Genomic DNA, 22,480 nt, shown 5'->3' with positions numbered 1-22,480 from the left:
TTTACGCCTCCTCTACCGGTACAAGGATGCTTGACGCTTGTCTCTCAGGATATAACAACTAAACAATTATAGGAAGTTGCACAACTAACTAGAATCCTCAACGAACTTCAATGGTACCTCTTTCTATCACCAGAGAATAGCTAAGAACTTTGAGAAGAATTGGAGAGCAGATTGTGCTTCAAATTGGATGATTTTACAATGAAAGGATGGTGGCTATTTATACAGTGAGGATTTGCAATCAGCAATGAATAAGATGGTTGTTATAGAAATCAAAAGATCATAACATATATGAGTTACATATGTTACAAACACTGATTTTAATTCTGTTATAATTCTCCATAACACACAGTTGTTACAAAAGAAGAATTTGAAATGTCAAAACCGAATTTTCGGAAATGCAAAAAGAATCTGCGTTCCGACCCTCAATTCGGTGTTGCATTCGTGTCCGCAGGTCGCACGGGCATACACGAGTTTCCCTTGTGACCTGAGATTTGTACCCCCCCTGCGCGTGTGCGAGAATGTATAAGGGGGATTACACACTTTACAATCCATACACAATGGATTTTATATAAAGTCTTTTCAACACTTCTATTTTCCAATGTGGGACAAACACATTTCCCTCATTCTAAATAGTCATCTTTGAGTGACAATTTCTTATTCATCCACAAACCAAATTACACAAACAAACATATGATCTTATAGCCCTCATTATGGAGAACTCAAATCTATGTTCATATTTGATTAATTATAAGTTTAACTTAATTAAATTAATCAATTAAAATTTGATTTTAAAATGGTTTACAGTTTGATCCACAATGAAGGTTGAAAGTTAGTTGTTTTTGACATCCCAATATGAAAATGCAACTTTTGTGCATTCTTACTAAGTAGGACCAATTTTGAGTACTTGACTGTTCAAAGTCTGGTTTAGATCGATTTGAGTCAACTAGGGATCCATGATGTATACGAGTCCAGTGGAAGAAACACAAATAAAAAGAACAGTAAACGAAAGTGAACATTACTATACCTCTAGGGAGAATGATATATAGGAAATTTGATCATGGTGGAGATTAAAACATAAAGAAAAATCACATCATACTTTTTGAAGTGAAGATGATATCTTCAAGTCTTTATCTTTTTCTTTAGGTTTATGTAAATATATCATCATTTTCAGTGTTCACAAGTATAGCAGATCGTTAGGGAAAGTATTAGATTTACAAGTAAGAACTTCGATGAGTACGGTTAGTTAACCAACCAATTTTATAGAAAAAAAGATGCAAGATGACGATGACATAACTCCTCACACAAATAGACTTTTGTTCATTATAAGTTATAAGGAACTTGACACCTATCTACGTGAAAGTGAAGTGATCGGGTACGAAATGAAAAAATCGTTATCTAATTTAAAGAAAATAAATATATATGAAAAAAGAGGAAGGGATTAGAGATATAGTTTAGGGAAGAGAATGCCAGCAAAGCAAAAGCCCCAAACTCCCAGTCCCAAAGGCACTTCCTTTTCTTTTACGCCAATAACAGCAATTACTGAGGATTCCTTTCTTCCTCTCTTTCCCAATCCCTCCTTAATAAATCATCTTTATTTAAATCTTCCATCTCATACAAAAAACAGCATCTTCTGAGTGGCTGTGGATTGCATTGAACTTTGTCAGATTTGGGTTCTTATTATTATACCCTTCTCTCTTACAAATTTCATCGTTGCATCACAGTCCTCTCAGTTTTCAGAACCCAAAAAGAATCTGATTCCCCAGACTTTAAACTCCCTCCAGATAAGGTAAATGGAACCTTCACATTTTCCTTCTTTACCTGCTACTGTATCTGCATGTATATATATATATATATATATATATATATATCCCTCCTTAACCAAAACACAGTTAAAACTTAGTTTTCATTTTTTTGTGTGTTGCAAGTTTTGATTTTGGGGATGTTTATAAAGTAAAGCATGGATTTTTGGTTGTTTTGGGTTGCTTGATTGATGTGTTTTTCTGGGTTTCTGATTTGGTGTTAGTTGCTGAAGCATTGGTGTTTTATATGGGTGTTTGTGGTACTTTCAGGAGGATCTGATGCTACAGTTTGCAGTTCTGGATCGATTTCTTGATGGGTCTTTTTTGTATTATTATATGTAGTTAGGCCCAGAAGATCCTGATTGAAATTCAATTTTTTAGTTTGAGGATTTGGCTGCTGAATTCCAGAGGTTCAGATTGATTGGATTTTGGTAAAAGTTACAGCTTTTGAGTTTTGGAATTTCTGAGCTGTTGTGAGAAATGGAGGGTCAGGTATTATTTGGTGATGAGGTTCCTGTGAATTTAGTTAGAGAGGAAGATGAAGAAGAGTTTCGAAGTTGTTGTGAAAATGATGAGGTTTGGAAGGAGAACGATGAGCCTGTGAAGGTTGAGTCAGAAGATGATCTTGATGAGTTTTCGGTGAAGATGTTCTTTAAAGGCATTTCGATAAGTGGGTATGGGGACTCGAGTGTTGGAATTTCCGGAATTGGAGTTGTTATGGAAAGAGCAGCCAATGTTCCTGTGATTCAGGTGCAGAAAAGGCTCGATTTTTATGTGGAGGAGCTTGTGGCTGACTATTTGGCATTGATGGATGGTTTAGTGGAGGCTATGCAGAATAATGTTCGCCGCGTATACGCATTCACAGATTCTGAGCTTCTCTATGATCAGGTGAGTGAGTTCTTCATCGTGAAGATATATGTCTTATCTGTCATTTTTGGTTCGTTTTGTTCAAATTGAAGCCAATTTTTACCGACTTTTCTTTTATCTTTCAGCTACACAACCATTTTCTTGTGTACCTTGGTTTATTTTGGCATATGAATTTGGTGTTGTCAATGACCATCAGTCCACCCTTTTTAAAAGTTCATTGCCAGATTAACTTTTGCAATTTCAGTATGATCACTGCTTGAGTCCATTCATTTAAGAAGAGAAGAGTTCACTTCATATTATTTTGTTATCGTTTTCATACTTGTTTAGCAACAGAAACTTATTTAGTTAGAAATGATGGGCAACGTCTTTTTCTTTACCAAAGGTCATTTGACTGAATGCTCCTTATGATTAGTTCACCTTTCTTCATTTGAGTTATAGCTCCAACATGATTCAAATCATCTTATTGTGTGTCAAGTGTTATTTACCGGCTTGAGTTCTTGATAGGTAACAAATGAGGAGAAACTTGACATGCCCCTCCTTGTAGCACTTAGAGAAAGGATCCTAGAGCACGCCGGCAATCTTCAAGCTTTTGTTCTGAAACTTGTTCCCACTGTAGATCTTGACCGACCATCAAAATTAGCCCAAGTGGCAATTGGAGTTATCTCTTTTCCTGCTAAGGGCGTTGAATCACTTGAAAACTGTTCCATCTGTTGCGAGGATAAACCATCGGTAATGATGATTACTATGAAATGTTCTCATGAGTTCTGTTCGCATTGCATGAGGACATATGTAGACGGGAAGATACAAGCCTCTCAAGTCCCAATGAGGTGCCCTCAGCTCAGATGCAAGTATTACATCTCCACTGCTGAATGCGAATCTTTCCTTCCACTCACTTCTTTTGAGTCATTGGAAAAATCCCTTGAGGAAGCAAATATTCTACATTCCGATAGATTTTACTGCCCATTTCCAAATTGCTCTGTTCTGCTCGATCGTTCTGAATGTTTGTCAGCTAGCGAAAGTTCATCAAGCCAGTCAGATAACAGCTGCATGGAATGCCCAGTTTGCAAGAGGTTTATCTGTGTGGATTGTGGGGTGCCTTGGCATTCTTCAATGAGCTGTGAGGAGTTCCAAAACCTCCCATTGGAAGAGAGAGATTCAGCAGATATTACCTTACATCGCCTGGCACAAAATAAAAGCTGGAGGCGTTGCCAGCAGTGCCGTAGGATGATTGAGCTTACTCAAGGTTGCTACCACATGACGTGCTGGTAAGACTGATTGAGTTCTTTAATGCAGTATGATTTTTTTAAAAGAAAACAATTAATTGAGTTCTGATTAGGAGATCGAGGACAGTTGAGTTTGTCCAATAAAGGATCATTCTCTACTAGGCAAATGAATTATAATGTTATAAAAACTAGTAGCTCTTGGTAATTTTATCACTTAGATGTTTAAGCAGCATGTATTTCCAATATTTGTTGGGACAAACAGGTGTACAAGCATGTATTCAGAGTAGGCTAGCACAATATAGGCTTGATTTACTATGAGTCATAAGTCCCAACTCTTTTGTTACAGTTGTCTTTCTTTTTGGATGTCATCATCTTGATGTAGCGATTCTAACTTCAAGGAATGCTTTTATGAAAAGTACTTGTATCGAAATGAATTTGGTTAGCTGTGATAACCGATTCATACATAGCTCTTCACTAATTAACCAAAGTGAGATATGCTCAGTATGAAGTTTATGCTTGAATATAAGCTCTTAAATGTATGCTGAGACTTTTGCTCATTTCAGGTGTGGTCATGAGTTCTGTTATTCTTGTGGTGCTGAATATGGAGATGGTCAGCAGACGTGTCAGTGTGCCTTTTGGGATGAAGACAACCAAGAAGACTTGGTCACTCAGTCTATGCAACAATCTGAGCAATGGGCATGGGAAACATTCAATTCTCTTCCTATGATCATGGATGCTTACTCAGAGCAAGAGAGATCACAACTAGCACTGATCCAAAGGTTCCTAGCCGGGGGTTTCAGTCTAAGTGATCACCACCCTTACCAGCCAGCCCAATCTCCGCCCCGTTGTACAGATGCCTATGTAGATGCCATGAAAGATCTCCACCAGCTTCCTTGGCTCGAGAGGTTTGTATCTGTTATTAGCGATAACTACTATGAAGAATATATCCAGTGAATAATAGGACTCCGACAACAAGCTGCATAGCTTCCCGACGATACTGCAAACGTGGTCAAAGAGCTCCTCGCTCTAGAATCATGGTCATAGAGAAATCATTTGCCTCATCCTTTTGAGATTCATAAACATTGTGACCATCAAGGTCCATTGTCTTAAATCTTAATTACCTTGAAGACAAGCATCTTTTCTTGATAATTGCTTTCTTCTTGAAAGAAAAGAGTAAAAGACAAAGAAAAAAGAAGTCAATCGAATGTGAAGAAACATTTCTGATGTTGGTGAATGTAACTGGCATGTTGTCAATTTTTACTCCTCTCTGAGATAGATTGGAAACACTGTAAATAACCATCTAAGCCAGAGTTGATTTTTCTTGATTATCAAGTATTCCCTGAAGTGTCATTTAAGGTTGCTTGGATATTTACATCATGACATAATAGAAAAGTACCATTCCCCCAAAAACTATTCATCATTATGATTATTGTTTGGTGGTGCTAGAGTTGGTAATGTTGGCCATGAATAATTGAATTGAATGTATTGAGGGATAACAGTGCTTCAATGATATTCACATGTTACATGGAAATTTCGTGGGAGCACTGCCTTCCACAGAAGCAAATATGAAAATGAAATAAATTGAGAGCCTTCCACAGAAGCAGATATGAAAATGAAATATATTGAGATGGTTTGTGATCTCTGGATTCTCTGCAATGAGTGTGATGAGTATCACATATGCAATTATCTTTTGTCTTGTACAATCTGGTACCAAAGCAATTTCATTTTAATTGAAGTGTAATCGGAGCGTGATTATGAAATATGAGAAACTATTTGGAGACCATATGAAAGTCTAAGAATTAACAAACTTCATAAGAGTGATTCTAATAATATGCAGGTTTGTTTGTTGATTTCCTAGAAGAATATTTGACCCGCTTGAGGATTGATATGATTCAAATCAAATATACTTTTGCGGAAACTCACATAAATCACACCAGTATTATGTTTGTCTAAAAAAAAAACTCATTTTCTCCATAGAACCGACAAAGTTTTCAACTACTTTTATTAGTTTTCTCCGATATATTAAACTCACCAATATAAAACATACAAGTATAAACATGCTTTTCGAGTAAACCAAGTTGAAGTAAACACATTTATATCAAAAGGTGTCGAAATTGGTGTTTGCATCTATACATGGCCGGCAACTATTGAACTATGTTAGTGTGATTGATGCATTCAGCTAAAATGAATAGACTGATACACGAGACATATAACGGTGTGGTGGCTTCAAATAAAGTCACACATAGTGGTTCATATCGAGCTTACACCAAACAAACCCACAAGCACGCATGGAAATGACTGGACGGTTTATACTTTGAGGGGATTAGGAACCTCACCTGCAATTTGTAAATAAACAGATCTATCTTATGACTCACCAGAAGAATCAAGATGAAGTAGCAAACTTGCTCATTCCTTCAAGTTGAGCAAGGAATGAGCAACAATAAAATAGAGGAATCAGCATTATTTGTTGTACCATATCTTTTTGGTAATCTATACTTCTGTACCATGTTCTCATTTGATAATGTTACACAGAGACTCAGATACTGGATTTAGAAAGATTCAAAATCTACTATGTATCTCTAGAATCGAGAAAAATGAAAATGAATTTAAAAAGATTAAAATTTACATGATCAAAAACTGTAACGAATTTGGTACAGATAGAAATTTATCTTCGACATTCTCAGTTATTAAATTTGTGTCAGAGGGATGAATTCGAAATTTAGAATACAAAAAACTGGTGGAGCCTCAAAAACATTAACATGAAATTTGGTTAGAGGCTTAGAGCCATATCTAATTATTTGGTTCGGATGCATGGGTGCATCTGGAGAGCTATTGCTACAGGTTTTAATTAATGATTGCAGTGGATGAAGCATAGCTTGTTTAGAACAGCATAACACACGTAATGTTGAGCAAAACAAAACATATAGGAAGCACAAAGCAACCAGCCGTTTCAGGGCTATACCAACAAGATTGGGTTGCCCCTTAACCTCTTACTGGCCGGTTACTACATAGAGTATGAATATTACACCGTGCGTTGTTAGTCAAAACTTGGTTTTTATGATTGAAATAAATTCCTTGATACTCCCTATAGATCTTAAGAAAAGGGAAATTAAGATATCTCAGTTGATTGGACATTACAATCAAAACAACTTTCTCAAACAGAGTACTTAAATTGGAGAGATCAATTTCTTTTATCTATAGCTTATTGCTTTAGTCTCAAAGTAAGAAAATGCATAAATGGGATCAGACTCCTAGGAGGGGATCCTACCGAATTTATGTATTGCATACTCAAAGTGTCAAACACACATCTTTCAGGAGAACATAACATCACAAGCAAAATAAATTACATAAAACACACACTAAATATAACATCGCAACATCTCATGAAGGACAACTTTTTTTTCTGAAAAATATTACGATAAATGAATGATTAGAAATTGTCCTACGTACAATCACTATTAGTTTTCTCCAGCATCTTACAATCACTAATTGAACAATAAGTGCAAATATTCATTGCTTTAAACTAAGTCGAGATACACATTTATATCCAAATGTCACAAATTTGGTGTTTGCATCTACATATATCATGTCAACAACTACGTTATTGTCACTGATACATGCATCCATAATGAATTGATTATAGGTAAGAATGTATAATGACGAACTGACGATAATGAAAGTTTGTTCAGACAGGGTTTATCCCAACCCCACAAGCACAAGCAGGCATGAAATGAAGGAATGAAATACGTTGGATGGCTTGAAATTTGAGGACTAGGAACCTACGTGCAATTTGTTATCCCATATTCACTGGCATCACATATTCACATTTTGAATCATCGTGCTCGTGGGCTACTGTGGTAATGTGGAAGTCGTTAAGCATTTTGGACTGTAATCTGCTCGAGCAGTGGTGCCGTAGACGTGCAAGTGTGCAGTGCCATGATACGGAGTTACCAGCTTCAGTAGTCATTACAGTTCCTATGAAGAATCTCAAAGGTAACCAAAGAAATGGGAATTCAAGCTTGATGACGAAGTTAAGGTCTGGAGTACTATTAGGATCGATTATACCTGTTAATAATGAAATAAAAGCTTTGAGTACAAGTTAAGGCTCCTTTTCTACGTCAAGAAAAAGAATCTAAACCCAGTATTCAGGTTCTACTAATACTTTTGCCCTTTCCACAAGCAACAAACAAGAAAACAGAATGGCCCAGATGCTCAATCAATCAAGCAAATAGTCAGATCTATCATATGAGGGACCATGAGAATCAAGATGAGGTTACCAAAGAGGAATCAGCACGCCATATCCTCATTTTGGTCATCTGTAGCATATCCTAACGACAGAATAGCAGTTGCACAGAGTCAGAGCAGCAGGGGATAATCATCCTGGAAATCACATTTCCTAGGTGACAAAGAATCAAAGTTTCTATATATTTCTGAAATCAAAAGAATAGAATGAATTTCAGGACATTCAAATTCACATGAATGCACATATATTGTAACAAATTGGTGTAGAATTGCTAAACTGCTATTAACTTTCTCTATTAACAAAAATTCAGTGTAACTATACCAACAAATCTGTGCCGGGGATAGAGTGGTTTAGAATGCAAACACTGGAGGAGCCTCAAAACAATCAACAAGATATTTGATTGGAGCCATAGCTAATTGCTTCAAGACTCGAGCCTGACATGTTTGTCATCCATTTCTGAGGTCCATTAGATTCTCCTAATATGTTGTATGCATATGTAGGCCACCTAACATCAACACCACATGAGCTACTGACTCCCATTTTGATCAACTTCTGTGTTCTGTCAAGAGCAATGAGGCTAGAAAATGTAGAGAAACTGTTTCCAACAAACACATCGGCTCTCGAGCACACTTCATAGTCAATTGCAGACTGAATGAGGTAGGGGAACGTCTTGTAGCGTGCATCAAAACCCAGTTTCTTCTTCTCAAAAGGAACCAACCCTTCTTTCCATCCATTTAAAATTGATGAATCTTGAAGTAGGGTGTCAGCCACAGCTAAGTATACAACAGCTGGAGTCTTGAGGCCAACAATGTTGCCAACTCTCTCCATGATCTCCTCTTTGCTGCTACAAATTTCGGTTATGTTCATTCTACGCTCGAGATTCTTACAGTGTATCATCCAATCTAACTCTATCCTCATATGAACAGCTACGTAAGGCACTGGCTCAACCAACAAAGAGTTATCAGCAGACTCGCTTTTGCTTCTCATTTGTTCTGCTCCTACCTCTCTAATCCTCGACACAACTTTATCGGCTTCTTTCATGATATCATCAACCAAAACCAAGCACTCAAACACCTTTGCATAGTCCTTCACAGGCCAATGATCATGCCACAAAAAAGGGTTCTTCCCAACAATTCGAATCGTCTCATGTTCATCATATGCCCCTTTACTATGCTGCTTCAACTGATCCAAGTCTCTCTCAGGTGTCCACCTCCTTCCACTTCCTTTCTGAAGCTCAAAAGCGCCTGTTTGGTTTTTAAGATCCGAATATTTCCCTAACTGAACATAACCATAACAGAGCGAATTAAACTTGTCAAACTTAAAGACCTTATCAAATGATATGGGCTTTAAGAGCTCAACTTTTTTGTAGAACAAGGAAGCACTCAAGCTAGGCATCAACAGAGTACGATTCATAAGCCTCGCGGTTAGACAAGCTCTTGCAAATGCTATTTTCTGATTGTTCAATCCCCATACAATTTGAGGAACCTCGAGAAGCTTATCTTTCCGGATTCCAGAATTAGTACTTGCTGACAAAGTTGAGAAGGAGATGTTGCTGACCAACACCAACTTGTTCTCCCGAGTCCCATCAAAGCTAGAGTATGTAGGAAGCAGAACAGCTCTAACAACCAGAGCAATGATAACTAAAACCACACATTTGCATGCTATTGAATTCAAGTTGCAACCAAGTGATTTGAAATGCTTGCAATAAGGAGACAGGTCCATCTAGATCCAATCCACAGAACTCAGAATTTTGAATCCCAAGCTCATGAAAGCTTGAGAAATTTCCACAGGACTTAAATCAGAACTCAAATCATCCTAACATAGAAATGTCCAAGATGTTCTATCCATAATTTTGCCCCAGTTCAATCCAAAGATGTAATCTACATGATCATACAAACATTGAGCAATTACAACAGAATCATCCAAGTCCAATTCAACAGACATTGCATAATTAAAGAGAGTGAAAAACTTTTGGGACGAGAACTTACCAGTTCTCTTCTTTTGCAGAATCAATCCTCAAAGAAAGATATAAGCAGGCATCAATGTCAGTCAAGAATCCAACTTCAAAGCCAGAAAGCTGTTCAAGAAAACCACTCATGTGATAATCTTCCAACTGTAAAGCAAAACCAAATTACAAAAACCCATTAAAGCCAGTCCCTTTTAGACCCCAGAATTCAATTGGGAAAACCAATATACAATTCTAAGGCATGCAGATGACATGCATAAAACAAAGAAAGACTCTGAGACAGAGTGAAAGAGTTTCAAAGACGAGCCAAAAATTGCATGAAAGCCTCACCTTTTGGAAACTGAATTGTGATAATCAGGAATCTATCCGAATTCTGAATCCTGAAGAAAACCCAGACAGCAAAAGATACCTCAGAGGAAGAAGGTGAACATGTGTCAAGCGAAAGCCAGCACTGCTGCAGTCAAAAACCAAGCCAGCCCATCACTATCATGACAACAAAGAACACCATATTCTAATCGTAGATTTAACTAAGCGAAGAGAACATATAATGAGCTTGCAAAAATCAAGTAGTAAATAAATTTGAGGGGATTACTTCTAAAAATGGGGATGAATTCTTCTGAATCTTGTGTAGGAGTGAATGATGTGAGATAGGGTTAGTATCAAAACAGACCAAAATGGGAAGTTAGAAACAGCGATGTGTCGCGTACAGAGCTAAACGGTTATAATCGGGCAAGACATAAAGGACAGGAACAAAATCTAATTCGTCTGCCATACCCTGCACAATTGTACGACGTAGGCCATAACTGATTAGGGTAAATACTCGGATTCTCTTGTATATATGTTTACAAGATTTACAAACCTACAAATAAGGTATCTATTACCATAGTACCATATACAGTGGTATGTTTATAATGGGTCAAACCATGCAAGTGAGATTTAGGTAAAAATAATTAATGTTCTAGTTGGGATCTGGGGAGGGTTTGTATGTTTGCATTGTGAATTGTGAGCACGAGTTGTTTGAAATTGTATTTCGACGTTATCCACACTTAGAACAAGTTGGTAGAAAGCCCTTTTCCAAATCACAAGCTAGCTAAAGGTCGTTGGTAATTATATATGTGAGCTCTTTTTGTGGCACTTTGCTATTAAATATTGTAATGTTCACAAGAACAGATTTGTGAACTAGCAATTCTCAAGTTACCATAGTGTAATTAGGGATGAAGATCATGATTAGCTATAATAAAAGCGACCGCGTAGTTAGAAGAGGCATCGTGGAGAGGCATCAAAATGTGCTATTTGGTTGAAATTGCTCGTTGATGAGTACTTACAATCAAATAAAGTATAAACCCACTTGTGTGAGGATTGTCGACCTTTTGTGTTGTACGCAACTGTTATCATTATTCCACTTTGTTAATAAAGACAATAGTGTGAGGACTGCCATTTTAGCTCTTTTATTAAAAAAAAATTTGTTTATTTGGTTGAAAATCACATAACACAGGCCAGAGATAGAGTTTTTCGTGGTTGATACGCTTAACTTGCAAGTGATACTACTTAGTACTCAGCTGTTCTTTTTTGTTAGCTATGAGTTGTCATTTTTAACCCTAATGAGCAACCCAGAACTCTTTGTCACCTCATTTTAAATGTTGAACTGTCGTGCCCGGCAAATTTGGCTCTTCCTTTTGCTACTTTCTTTTCAACTGTTTCCCTTCATTTTCAGGCGTGAACATTGAAGGCTTGGAGGGAAGGGAAGAAAGATGCATTTGTTATACAACTACAGAATTAAATGACATGAAAGGTAAAGGCACTGAATGAAATGCACCGAATGTGGGATTCTTATACAGCTTCAAGATGTCAATTAGATTTTGTAAACATAAATAATTGTAACTACATGCTGAATATGTAACTCCTTGTTTTTACTCTTAACAAGAGTTAGGGTTGTTTGTATGAACAACATGAGGGAAAAAATGTCAATGAGGTTTGCGGTTCTATGGTCAACTGCAACATCTGGACATGTGAAAGGTGTAATTGTGAGACGGCCACCGCGCTACACCTCCATTATTTAAGCTCACATCACATGCATGCTTGCCTAAATCAGCCTACAAAGACTAATGAGGCTCTCGCTGCGTTGGCACAGGCCACATGCCACGGCCCGGCCGGCGTGCCTGGAGGTATATGGTGGTCCACCATGACAGCTCCGCCGTGCACCGCCGCTTGATGTGGGGGCACGGAATCTGCCTGGTTCTGGCTCTCTCCCTCTATTATTCTCCTCATTTGTTTCTGGCACCACTTGCTTGTCTGTAGCTATATATCTACTTACTCATTGCTACCCACTCGATTACATGATCAAGAGAAGACCTCCTCCCACCACCAACGCATGCATGCACTTAGTGAAGATAAGGGAGATCAACTAGCTTAATTAGCCCGTATCAATGGTTATGGATTCATGATGAATCAGGATTTTGATGTAGCATCGTAGGATTTGAGATAAATCAAGAGTTCCTTCATGAAATTCACAAGATAAAATCGTATATCGAAACGACTTCTGACAAAAATTCTTGAGATCAATTGTTCAATTAAAAAGTTTTGACACCTATTTCGTTTGATCTATGTTAGTATGCTACTTCATGATTTTGTTGACTCTACAATTGAGTTTATAACAACAAATAATTCCACAATCTATATTTCCACCCGTAATTGTCAACAAGAAAATAGTTGTTCACTACTTTTATAACATGATCAATACCTCTAATGAACACACTACTGTTATTGGAAAGTACGGTGATACAGGTGTCAATGGATCCATTTAATTTGTTAATTGGGTTAGTACCTTGAGCCAATGTATCGACAATCAAATCCTCTTCAACAATTTAAAAAGTAGTTTTCTTCAATATCTTACAATAATTAATTACAATGCGATACAAGCATCTACAATCATAAACAAAACCGAGTGCAGCTAACTCTTAATATCAAACAGTCACAAAATTGTTATTTGCATCTATGTGTGTGATACAAGTTATATTCATATTGATGAGCCATCCAACATATACACGAGCTATACTAATTTACGCGCTTTTGAATAGTCACACATATCATCTGGGTACTGGATGTATCAAACCTCTACCTTCAATTAAGTCATATCATTCACATTTGAGGGAAATTAATCTCTTCATAGAGTGGAACCTTGCTAGTATCAAATCCACAAGTGTACACAAAATATGAAGAAAAAAGGTTGGATGGTTTAGAATTTGAGACTGGGCAGGTCTCAATAATGTGCACCAGCTTGTTCTCCTAAAAATATATTAGCACTGTAAAATAATGTGAAGGTTTTTGATACATTTTTGTCTATGCAAAGTTAATTTGTTGCTCTATCACAACTACAGATCCGATTATCCACACCACTAGTTTAAGCTAGTACTAATGAGTGACGCACGAGACTCCAAATGCTAGGTATCACTTCACATTTTCATATATGGGTGTAAATTTTAGCTAGGAAAAATGGGGGAAAGAATTGAAAAGACCAGCTACCCTCAAGTATGAACTAAAACGAAAGCTATTGCTTATAGACTAACATATTAGTTACCTGGTATCAAAAAAACATATTAGTTACCTCAGAATCTTAGATCCAAAGGTATCGTCAGGCACAGGAATGGATAGAAGTTGCAACAAGATTCAAACATGAAGTGCCAAGAAAATCAAACTGGTGATTGAAGTTGAAAACGCAATTGTGTATTCACAAGCACAAGAACAAGTTTGAATGTGGTACAAGCCCCTCATGGCCTCATCTACAGTATTGTTCAACAAAAAGTATTACTCGGGGTCATCAAGCCCACCACTCCCATATATGGGTGATGTGCAAAACGGCCCACGTTCAGTTTTTTTGTTTTGTTCATTTGTGTTGAGAATGAAGAGTGCTCAGCTAGTCAATTCATAGCTTCTCAAAAATCTATCCTTCTCAAATGCTTAAGCACTCCCAAAAACAGCTTAGGAATCATTTCCAAACTACGCAAAGAACGTAGAATGTTGAGCTGCGATCTATAGAAGAAGAAGTGTTGACAATCTGATAAATGAGTGACAATTTACTTCAATAAGACACATTGATACAAAAGTGCTGAATTTTTAAATAACAACTATATGTGCTTATAAGTGTAAATTGAATCTCGTAATGATTTATGAGGTATAATTTAAGAAAGAAATATCACGTAGATGCAATATTTGTTTTGTGTAAACCTCGAATCTAATATTCAATACCTTACATAAAAATTAGGGGTGAGTACGAGAAGGGATGAGACTCGTCCCACTCTTTTGAATCGGGATGAGATGATGGTTTTTAAGAATGCATTACACTCATGATTAATCCCAATTGGGACGGGACGGGCCGGATACAATCCCACATTCCCAAGAAGTTGAATACAAACCTATATTTTTAATTTTTCATTAACAAATTAGCATTCAACAATGAAATTTAAACAAAAGAATTGCATATAATGTTCAAAAATATTACCATTTACCATTATTATATAAGTTGTCATAACTTGAGAGTTATTAAGAACATAAATTAGTATCATCTGTAGTTTCCATTAAAATATTGGACGAGATGAGACTAAATGAGACTTAAATTATTCGTCTCGCGTCTCATCCCACCGTAATCAAACGGGACATGATCGGGATTACGAGAATTTATGCCCACTCCTAATAAAAATCGAGAAATAAGAAATTCAAACCTAGCCCAACCCATCCTTAATTGACTTGGATCGGGCCGGGCTAGGTTTTCTTTCATTTTTGAAAAACAACGGGCCGAGCTTTGTTGATTATCCTAGGATCCAAACCCATCCATTTATGACGGGCCTATCGGGTTTTATTTTAAATAATATCATAATAATCAAACAACAAATTTCACATGTGATATATAAAGATATAATTAATTTTCTTTTGTTCACAATCATACAAAAATAATACATCAATGTCCACAATATGCAAGTGAATAACATTGCTCACTAATTATGCAAGAAGCTCAACAATGTAAACATTTAATCTAGTAATATTAATCAATTTTGTTCTTAGTAATGTGGTGACAGAGAAGTCATTTATTATAATTCTAGTCATGAGTTATGAGTGTATATTAATTTAATATATAATTATATATATTAGCTTAAATGTATATATAACTATATGTATATACTATTAATTAGCATATATATATATATGTATGATTATATGTATATATACTAATTAGAGGGCTTTTGGCGGGTTGGATTTATAGACCAGCCGGCCCTCTATCCACCAGACCGGGCCTATAACGACTTTTATGCGGATTGGGCCAAACTTTAAGTCAATCGGGCTTACAGGCCCACTTGATTCACGGGCTTAATGATGCGGCATGCATTACGAATACGCGCTCCCTCACTTTCTCCGTCGCCATTGAATGCACGCCAATTCCTTTCCTTTTTAAATTCCTCCCACGCGGGCCCCACTCCTTTGCATAATCGAACCTTCTAGATTCTCTCGCTAAACGACACCACTCTCTCTCTCAATACTTCGCCTACACGTCCCCCCATTAAAACAACCGACCTCTCTACAGTTGACTCCTTCGCGACCACGACGTCAACCGCGAGGGCTAGACCGTAATTTTGCACCCAGAGAGCCCTCTCTATAAGTAACCGCAACCCAGACTTCCCTAGTCCCAGCATTCCTTTGGGGTTTACGAGAGCACAGTGAGACTAATCGGAATTGGATCAATGGAGAGAGGTAGGGGCGGCGGTTACGGCGGTGGTGGGAGAGGGAACTACGGAGGAGGAGGAGAGAGAGGGAGAGGCGGTTATGGTAACAGAGGAGGGAGAACTGGCGGTTATGCTGACGTGGTATACGGCGGCGGGAATGGCGGTCGCGGAGGTGGAGGAGGAGGAGAGAGAGGAAGAGGCGGTTATGGCGGCGGTGGTGTAGGTGTTGGTGGTCACAACCGTCAGCAACGGCAGCAAGATCAGCAGTGGGGTAATCAGACTCGCGGCCAGCGTGGGAGGTCTGATCAGCAATCTTGGAGGTCCTCTGGTCAGCCGCCGCAGGAGCAGCAGTGGAGTCAGAATCGAGGCCAGTATCCGAGGACTACTCCGGCACCGGCTTCTTCATCGTCGCCGTCTCCCAAGAAGAATGGTATGGGTCTATTCGACTCTAGTGATCCACAATTCACTTTTCCCCAATTTGTATTCTGTGTGTTATGATTTGTAGTACTTAGGTTTTGACTGTGAAAATGTAGTTTTACTTAGAAAGTAAAGGTTGAATTTTTTGTGTTTAATATGAGGAATTTGTTGGGGTAAGTGATTGGATTTCTATTCAGTTTTGCTTATGATGAATTTCAGTGTTTGATTAAATTTACTGAGAGGTTAATTGGATCTGGAATCGTCTTTCATTTGTGCTGAAAGTTCTTAGCAAGTGTTTTTTCTACAAGGAGATATTACTGATCATACTTTCCGATTTGTTTAACGCAGAAACTGGTGGTTCTGGAGTGCAATTGATGAGAATTTCAAAGCAGACAACTTCTCCATCTTCATTGAACAGTGCAGAGAAAAAGACGCCTGTGGCACGACCTGATAATGGAGGCACGGCATTTGTTAAAACTGTTGGGCTTCGTGCGAATTTCTTCAATGTCTCGTATGATCCCCAGAGTACTATAATGCACTATGATGTTAATGTCAAACCAGTGAATGCTACAAGGAATGGGAGACCAGTTAAAGTTATGAAGTCTGATCTTGCTGCCATAAGAAACAAGATGTCAGCTGATAATCCTTCAGGATTTCCATTATTGATGACTGCCTATGATGGTGAGAAGAACATTTTCAGTGCTGTGACATTACCCACTGGAGAGTTTAGGGTGGAGGTTCCTGGGGAAGAAGGCACACGCTTAAGTTCGTATATAGTTACCATCAAATTTGTAAACGAGCTCAAGCTTTGCAAGTTGAAAGAGTACCTAGGTCGTCAGCTGTTATCTATCCCTCGTGATATAATGCAGGGGATGGATTTAGTGATGAAGGAGAATCCTACTCGACGCTTGATTCCTGTTGGCCGTTCTTTTTACCCTACTGAATTTAACCCTGGTGATGACCTTGGACAAGGTACTGCTGCATTTAGAGGGTTTCAGCATAGTTTAAGGCTCACTTCCCAGGGTCCTGCTATGTGTCTGGATTACTCAGTTTTGGCATTTCATAAGCGCATACCAGTTATAGATTTTCTGCATGAAAAGATTTGGGGTTTTTCTTTAAATGATTTCTCGAGGTTTAGGAGGGATGTTGAGAATGTATTGAGGGAATTGAAAGTTACTGTGACTCATCGTCCGACAAAGCAGAAGTATGTCATCAAGGGGCTAACTGATAGGAATGCAGGGGACATTACATTTGAGGCTGTTGATCTTGATGGCCGGGTTCCACCGACGAGGCTTAGACTCGTTGATTATTTCAGAGACAAATACCAAGATATAAAATACAAAAATATTCCTTGCTTGGATTTGGGGAAAAATGGTAGGAGGAATGATACACCTTTGGAATTCTGTGTCTTGGCTGAAGGGCAGAGGTACCCCAAGGATCATTTGGGCAAAAATGCTGCAATTATGTTGAAGAACATGTCATTGACTTCACCAAGTGTAAGAGAGGCCAACATACGCAACATGGTACGGTCGGAAGATGGACCTTGTGGGTAAGTAAATATATAGGTTATGTCCTTTTCATTTTGATCAGCAGCTTATATATATATATTAATATTATATATTTATTGAAATCCAACTTTTGTTCTTGCCGTTTATGAAATGTGGCATGTCTATTGTTCTGCATTCTTATTGTTGGTCTGAGGATCTTTTTAAGGGCAGCAAGGCAGGAGTTTGTTCTTGTATACCATAAACATGCTAGTAGTTTTTCCTATCTTAAGAAAATTAAGTCATCAACATTTTATCAACAAAAACAGAAATTTAGGTTATGACTATATTCTGCAACTTAACTTCCATTGCATATTCGGCCTGATACTGATTCTGTGTGTTTCTGTCAGTGGCGGCATTATGAAGAATTTTGGAATTGAAGTCAACATGAATATGACACAAGTGATAGGGCGTGTCATTGGTCCACCTGAGTTGAAGTTGGGTGGTTCTGGGGGCAAGGTGACTAAGGTAACAGTAGACGGTGAGAAATGTCACTGGAATCTAGTTGGCAAGTCATTAGTAGAAGGAAAACCGATAGCTCGCTGGGCGGTAATTAATTTTAGCAGTTTCGATCGGGACAAACTGGACCCTTATCAATTCATCCCAAAGCTCATCGCTCGATGCAACAAATTGGGAATGAAAATGGAAGAACCTCTCATCTATGAAGAGGCTTCAATGAGACCATTTTCTAGTGTTAACATGCTTTGGGAATTGCTTGAAACTGTTAATGGGAAGGTGCTCCGGCAAGGCAAGGGCCACTTACAACTACTTGTTTGTGTGATGTCCAGAAAAGACAATGGTTATAAATATTTGAAGTGGATTTGTGAGACTCAAATTGGTATAGTGACGCAGTGCTGCTTGTCAAAGATGGCCACCAAAGCCAGTGACCAGTTTCTTGCAAATCTTGCACTGAAGATCAATGCGAAGCTTGGCGGCAGTAATGTAGAGCTGATTGACCGGCTCCCTCTCTTTGAGGGTGCTGGCCCTGTCATGTTTGTGGGGGCTGACGTTAATCATCCTGCAGCTAAGAACACAACATGCCCATCCATAGCAGCTGTAGTTGCCACCATCAACTGGCCTGCTGTGAATCGTTATGCTGCACGAGTTCGACCGCAGTACCATCGTAAGGAGAGCATATCGAATTTTGGAGACATGCTTTTGGAGCTTGTTGAATCTTATCATCAAATAAATAAAGTCAAGCCTGAAAAAATTGTTGTTTTTCGAGATGGAGTATCTGAGGGGCAGTTTGATATGGTACTTAATGAAGAGCTGGTAGATCTGAAGAGGGCTTTGGGAACCATAAACTATTTTCCAACCATCACTGTGATTGTTGCTCAGAAACGGCATCACACACGGCTGTTTCAGGAGAATGGGAGTTCCAATGTATCTCCAGGAACTGTTGTGGACACAACAATTGTGCACCCATTCGAGTTTGACTTCTACCTCTGCAGTCACTATGGAAGCCTTGGTACAAGCAAGCCGACACACTACCATGTTCTTTGGGATGAACACTGCTTTACGTCTGACCAGTTGCAGAAGCTTATATATGACCTGTGCTTTACCTTTGCAAGGTGCACAAAACCTGTATCTTTGGTCCCGCCAGTGTACTATGCTGACCTTGTGGCCTACAGAGGGAGATTGTATTATGAGGCTATGACAGAGGGATTCTCCCTAGGGTCCATAACATCCTCTACCTCAGCGTCATCATCGGCATCTTCAACACTGTCGGGGGGTTCTCAGGATGGCAAGTCTTACAGACTGCATGCTGACCTTGAAAATATTATGTTCTTCATTTAGTAGTCAACTCCGTATGATGGGATACCTGGACGCAAATCCAACCTCCTGTGAAGGGGTTTGTGCGTGAATCTAATGGGTTCTTCTGTGTTTGATGTTATTTTGCTTCGTGTGCTACTGCTGTTCACTTTCAAACTGTATTCTGGTATCATAGGTTGTGTCTTTTATGTTTAATAGTGTTTGGATTTTAAGGTTTGATAGACATAGTAGGAAGTTTAGCGCTTTTCCAAATGTAATTGTACCAGTAAGACTGACTGCTTTGTTTTACAATACGCAGAAAGCTTCATTAATAAAATTTAAACTGAGAAAAATGCTACTCGAAAGCCTCTAACTCTTTCTTTGAAGAATAGGAGAAGATTGTCGATGCTCACCTGAAACAATTATTGGGACCAACTTAATGACTGCAGTTACACATACAGTTTCATTATGCTCAAAGGAGCCGAATACAGCTCTGTGAATCATAACAGGTCTCTCCGGCTCACCTTGGTTTACCTCCGGAGTGTAATGCAGGTCGAACTGCTCCTTTTCAGGCAGCTGAAAATCAAGATGTATTGTTGTTGCACACTGAAATTTTCTCTTCAAAGCATTACACACGCCGAAATCTATCTTTGGTTCATAAAATGCCCCATCCCCTCCATTATCTGTCAAGGCTTGCCAAAATCATTTAGTGCTTCTGTAAGAATTTCCTCGGCTTCATCCCACGTCGCTCGGTCTCCATGGTAACTTTTCGGTCTTGTTGATAGCTCCACATCGAAAGAGAGACCAAACTTGTCATAAGTGTACTTGATGAAGTCTAGGACACCCTTGAGTTCATCTTTCAGTTGGGACTTCCTACAAAATATATGAGCATCATCCTGCACAAATCTCCTGACACGAGTTTGCACCACTGGCGTCATTTCGATGAAGCACCCCAAATTCAGCCATTGAAGAGGAAGTTCTCTATAAAAAGTCTTATGTCGATACGCTTCACAGTGACCAGGACAGTTCATAGGCTTCATGCCATATTCTTCTCTCTCAATCTCTAAAAGAAACATGTTCTCTTTGTAGTGTCCTGCATGCTTAGATTTCTCAAACAACTCCATTTTAAATATGTTTGGTGTTATAACCTCCTGATATCCTCTTTCTAAATATTCTTTTTCCATGAACTGCATTAGTTTCTTATAAATCCAAGAACCAACTTCCCGGGCTATATGAGTGACAAAATATGAGATCATGTGATTTACCCAACAACCTATGGTCATATTTTTTTTGCTTCTTCCTGCTGCTTGATATATGCCTAAAAGATAACTGTTGACCTTGGTAAGCCAATGTCAATATGATCAAGATTAATTCAAGTTCAGTTCTCAGTTATATGCAGGCAAGTATGCATTGGCCTAGCTACTTCAGCATTCTATCATAGTTCACAACCTGACCTCTACATATATGAAAGATCAAAAACAGAATATCACCTGCCAAAGTTTTTTTATCTGAATATGATATTCCATAAACTCGCTGCAGACTTTCGCAACCCTTATTTCCCTTGGAATTGCAAATGACAGATAAAGTGCCCATTGACACTTGATCAAGGTTTCGACTTCCTAATTAGCTTGGAAACCAAGAAAACCAAATGAGCAGAGGAATTAAAACTTCATTGACCAGGACAGTGGAAATTCAAGTTGGAATATATATTAGTGTGCTTTAGTGTTAATATCATATTAAACCAAGCTATGGATGAAGAACAAAACGCCAAGAACTCATAGTACATTTGTTCAATAAAATGGGATTATTTCGGCCTTCATAATTTCGAGTTGTTCAATTTCTTATGTTCGTATGATTGCTGGCCTTGTTCAAATGGGGCTCCTGCCACGTACTGTTGTCATTGCTCTATTTGGAAGGTAGGATACAAATCATCTAGCTAGAGAAGATGACGATATATATAATCAGAAAGGAACATTAGGATCTTTTGGATCCTTACAGTCATTGAGTGAGGTCCCTTTACCTGTAGGCCGAATATTGTACTTGGTAGCTAGATCTAGTGGGATTCTATTTACCAGAGGTCCATCATTTCCTTATATTGAAAGTTAATTCAATTAAATGTGGTACTTGCAAGTTTTGTTTACATTGTTTCTTGGTACAATTGGCTTGTCTGGGTGGGGCATGTGACCGGCCAGTCTTCCAAAAGGTGATAGGAAGTAGTCTTGTAATGGTAGGATGAAGGGGACCATGATACTATTGGAAGGTTAATCTTTATAGAGTAGACAAATTGTTGTTTGTGTTATTTGTCATTTTCTGTTAGAGTGTAACTGTTGTTTTCATGTGTACAAGGGTGTTCCATACACTTCTGCCAACCAATTCGTCACTTAAGCTAACCCCAATGCCTAAATTATACTGCACCGGCCAATATCCGGCATCTAGCCTATTCGACGCCGGATAACAGCTCAGGAAGCCGCTTAAGTAGTTTGTAGAGTGGCCGTACCCTTTGAATGGCAAACTTACCTCTCTACAAAATGCCTCAAAGTCTTTTAGCCTGCATGTATGCAAATAATAAATGTACTAGATTTTCAGTTTCTGATGATAATGTTTTGAAATCTTCTGGAGTAGGGTTTGTTGTTTCGAGTTGTTCACTCCATTACTCTATTGTATTCATATGATTCCAGGCCTTGATTCCGATGTGAGCTCCTGCTACTACTGTTGTCTTTGGTGTTTTTCAGGCTTCATACGTTTATGCAAAGCTTAGGTGGTGGGGATGCAAATTATATTCATCCAGCTAAGTGCAGAAGATGACGATTATATATAATGAGAAAGGGATCGTGAAGATCTTTTGGATCGTTACAGCCATAGAGTTAGGTGCTTTATATATAGGACACCGTACCTTGTAAGCTAGTAGATCTACTGAAACTGTATATACTGGTGGTCCACTGGTCCTATATGTCC

General features: G+C 38.4%; 3 protein-coding genes across 9 annotated transcripts; 2 read left to right on the top strand and 1 right to left on the bottom strand.

Annotated features, from left to right (window-relative positions):
- The first annotated feature begins 1,584 nt into the window (after window positions 1-1,584).
- Window positions 1,585-5,224, top strand: LOC126786259 (E3 ubiquitin-protein ligase RSL1). Of its 2 annotated transcripts, XM_050512032.1 has the most exons (5): window positions 1,585-1,786; window positions 2,070-2,220; window positions 2,251-2,687; window positions 3,171-3,931; window positions 4,453-5,224. In XM_050512032.1, the coding sequence occupies exons 3-5, from the start codon at window positions 2,280-2,282 to the stop codon at window positions 4,841-4,843; spliced, it is 1,560 nt and encodes a 519-aa protein (XP_050367989.1). In that variant the 5' UTR covers window positions 1,585-1,786; window positions 2,070-2,220; window positions 2,251-2,279; the 3' UTR covers window positions 4,844-5,224. The 2 variants fall into 2 exon arrangements, with proteins under 2 accessions (XP_050367989.1, XP_050367988.1); XM_050512031.1 differs by having other exon boundaries at window positions 2,070-2,687.
- Window positions 5,225-8,178: 2,954 nt separating this feature from the next.
- On the bottom strand, window positions 8,179-10,860 carry LOC126787996 (O-fucosyltransferase 23). 6 transcript variants are annotated; one of them, XR_007671322.1, is made up of 5 exons: window positions 10,691-10,860; window positions 10,429-10,552; window positions 10,121-10,245; window positions 8,454-10,012; window positions 8,179-8,269 (listed from the first exon to the last, which is right to left on the bottom strand). XR_007671322.1 is itself a non-coding variant. In XM_050513935.1 (4 exons), the coding sequence occupies exon 4, from the start codon at window positions 9,852-9,854 to the stop codon at window positions 8,517-8,519; it is 1,338 nt and encodes a 445-aa protein (XP_050369892.1). In that variant the 5' UTR covers window positions 9,855-10,012; window positions 10,121-10,245; window positions 10,429-10,552; window positions 10,691-10,859; the 3' UTR covers window positions 8,376-8,516. The 6 variants fall into 6 exon arrangements, 5 of the variants coding, with proteins under 5 accessions (XP_050369892.1, XP_050369896.1, XP_050369894.1 ...); XM_050513935.1 differs by lacking the exon at window positions 8,179-8,269 and having other exon boundaries at window positions 8,376-10,012; window positions 10,691-10,859; XM_050513939.1 differs by lacking the exon at window positions 8,179-8,269 and having other exon boundaries at window positions 8,376-10,012; window positions 10,121-10,147; window positions 10,691-10,859.
- Window positions 10,861-15,795: 4,935 nt separating this feature from the next.
- On the top strand, window positions 15,796-20,052 carry LOC126787813 (protein argonaute 2). Its single transcript, XM_050513720.1, has 3 exons — window positions 15,796-16,242; window positions 16,578-17,778; window positions 18,124-20,052. The coding sequence occupies exons 1-3, from the start codon at window positions 15,831-15,833 to the stop codon at window positions 19,568-19,570; spliced, it is 3,060 nt and encodes a 1,019-aa protein (XP_050369677.1). The 5' UTR covers window positions 15,796-15,830; the 3' UTR covers window positions 19,571-20,052.
- The last annotated feature ends 2,428 nt before the right edge of the window (window positions 20,053-22,480 follow it).

This window comes from Argentina anserina, chromosome 3, assembly GCF_933775445.1.
Source record: "Argentina anserina chromosome 3, drPotAnse1.1, whole genome shotgun sequence".
In the NCBI taxonomy this organism is placed as follows: domain Eukaryota; kingdom Viridiplantae; phylum Streptophyta; class Magnoliopsida; order Rosales; family Rosaceae; genus Argentina; species Argentina anserina.
Note: the sequence above shows the minus strand (reverse complement) of the source record. Positions and strands in the feature narration are given on the sequence as shown.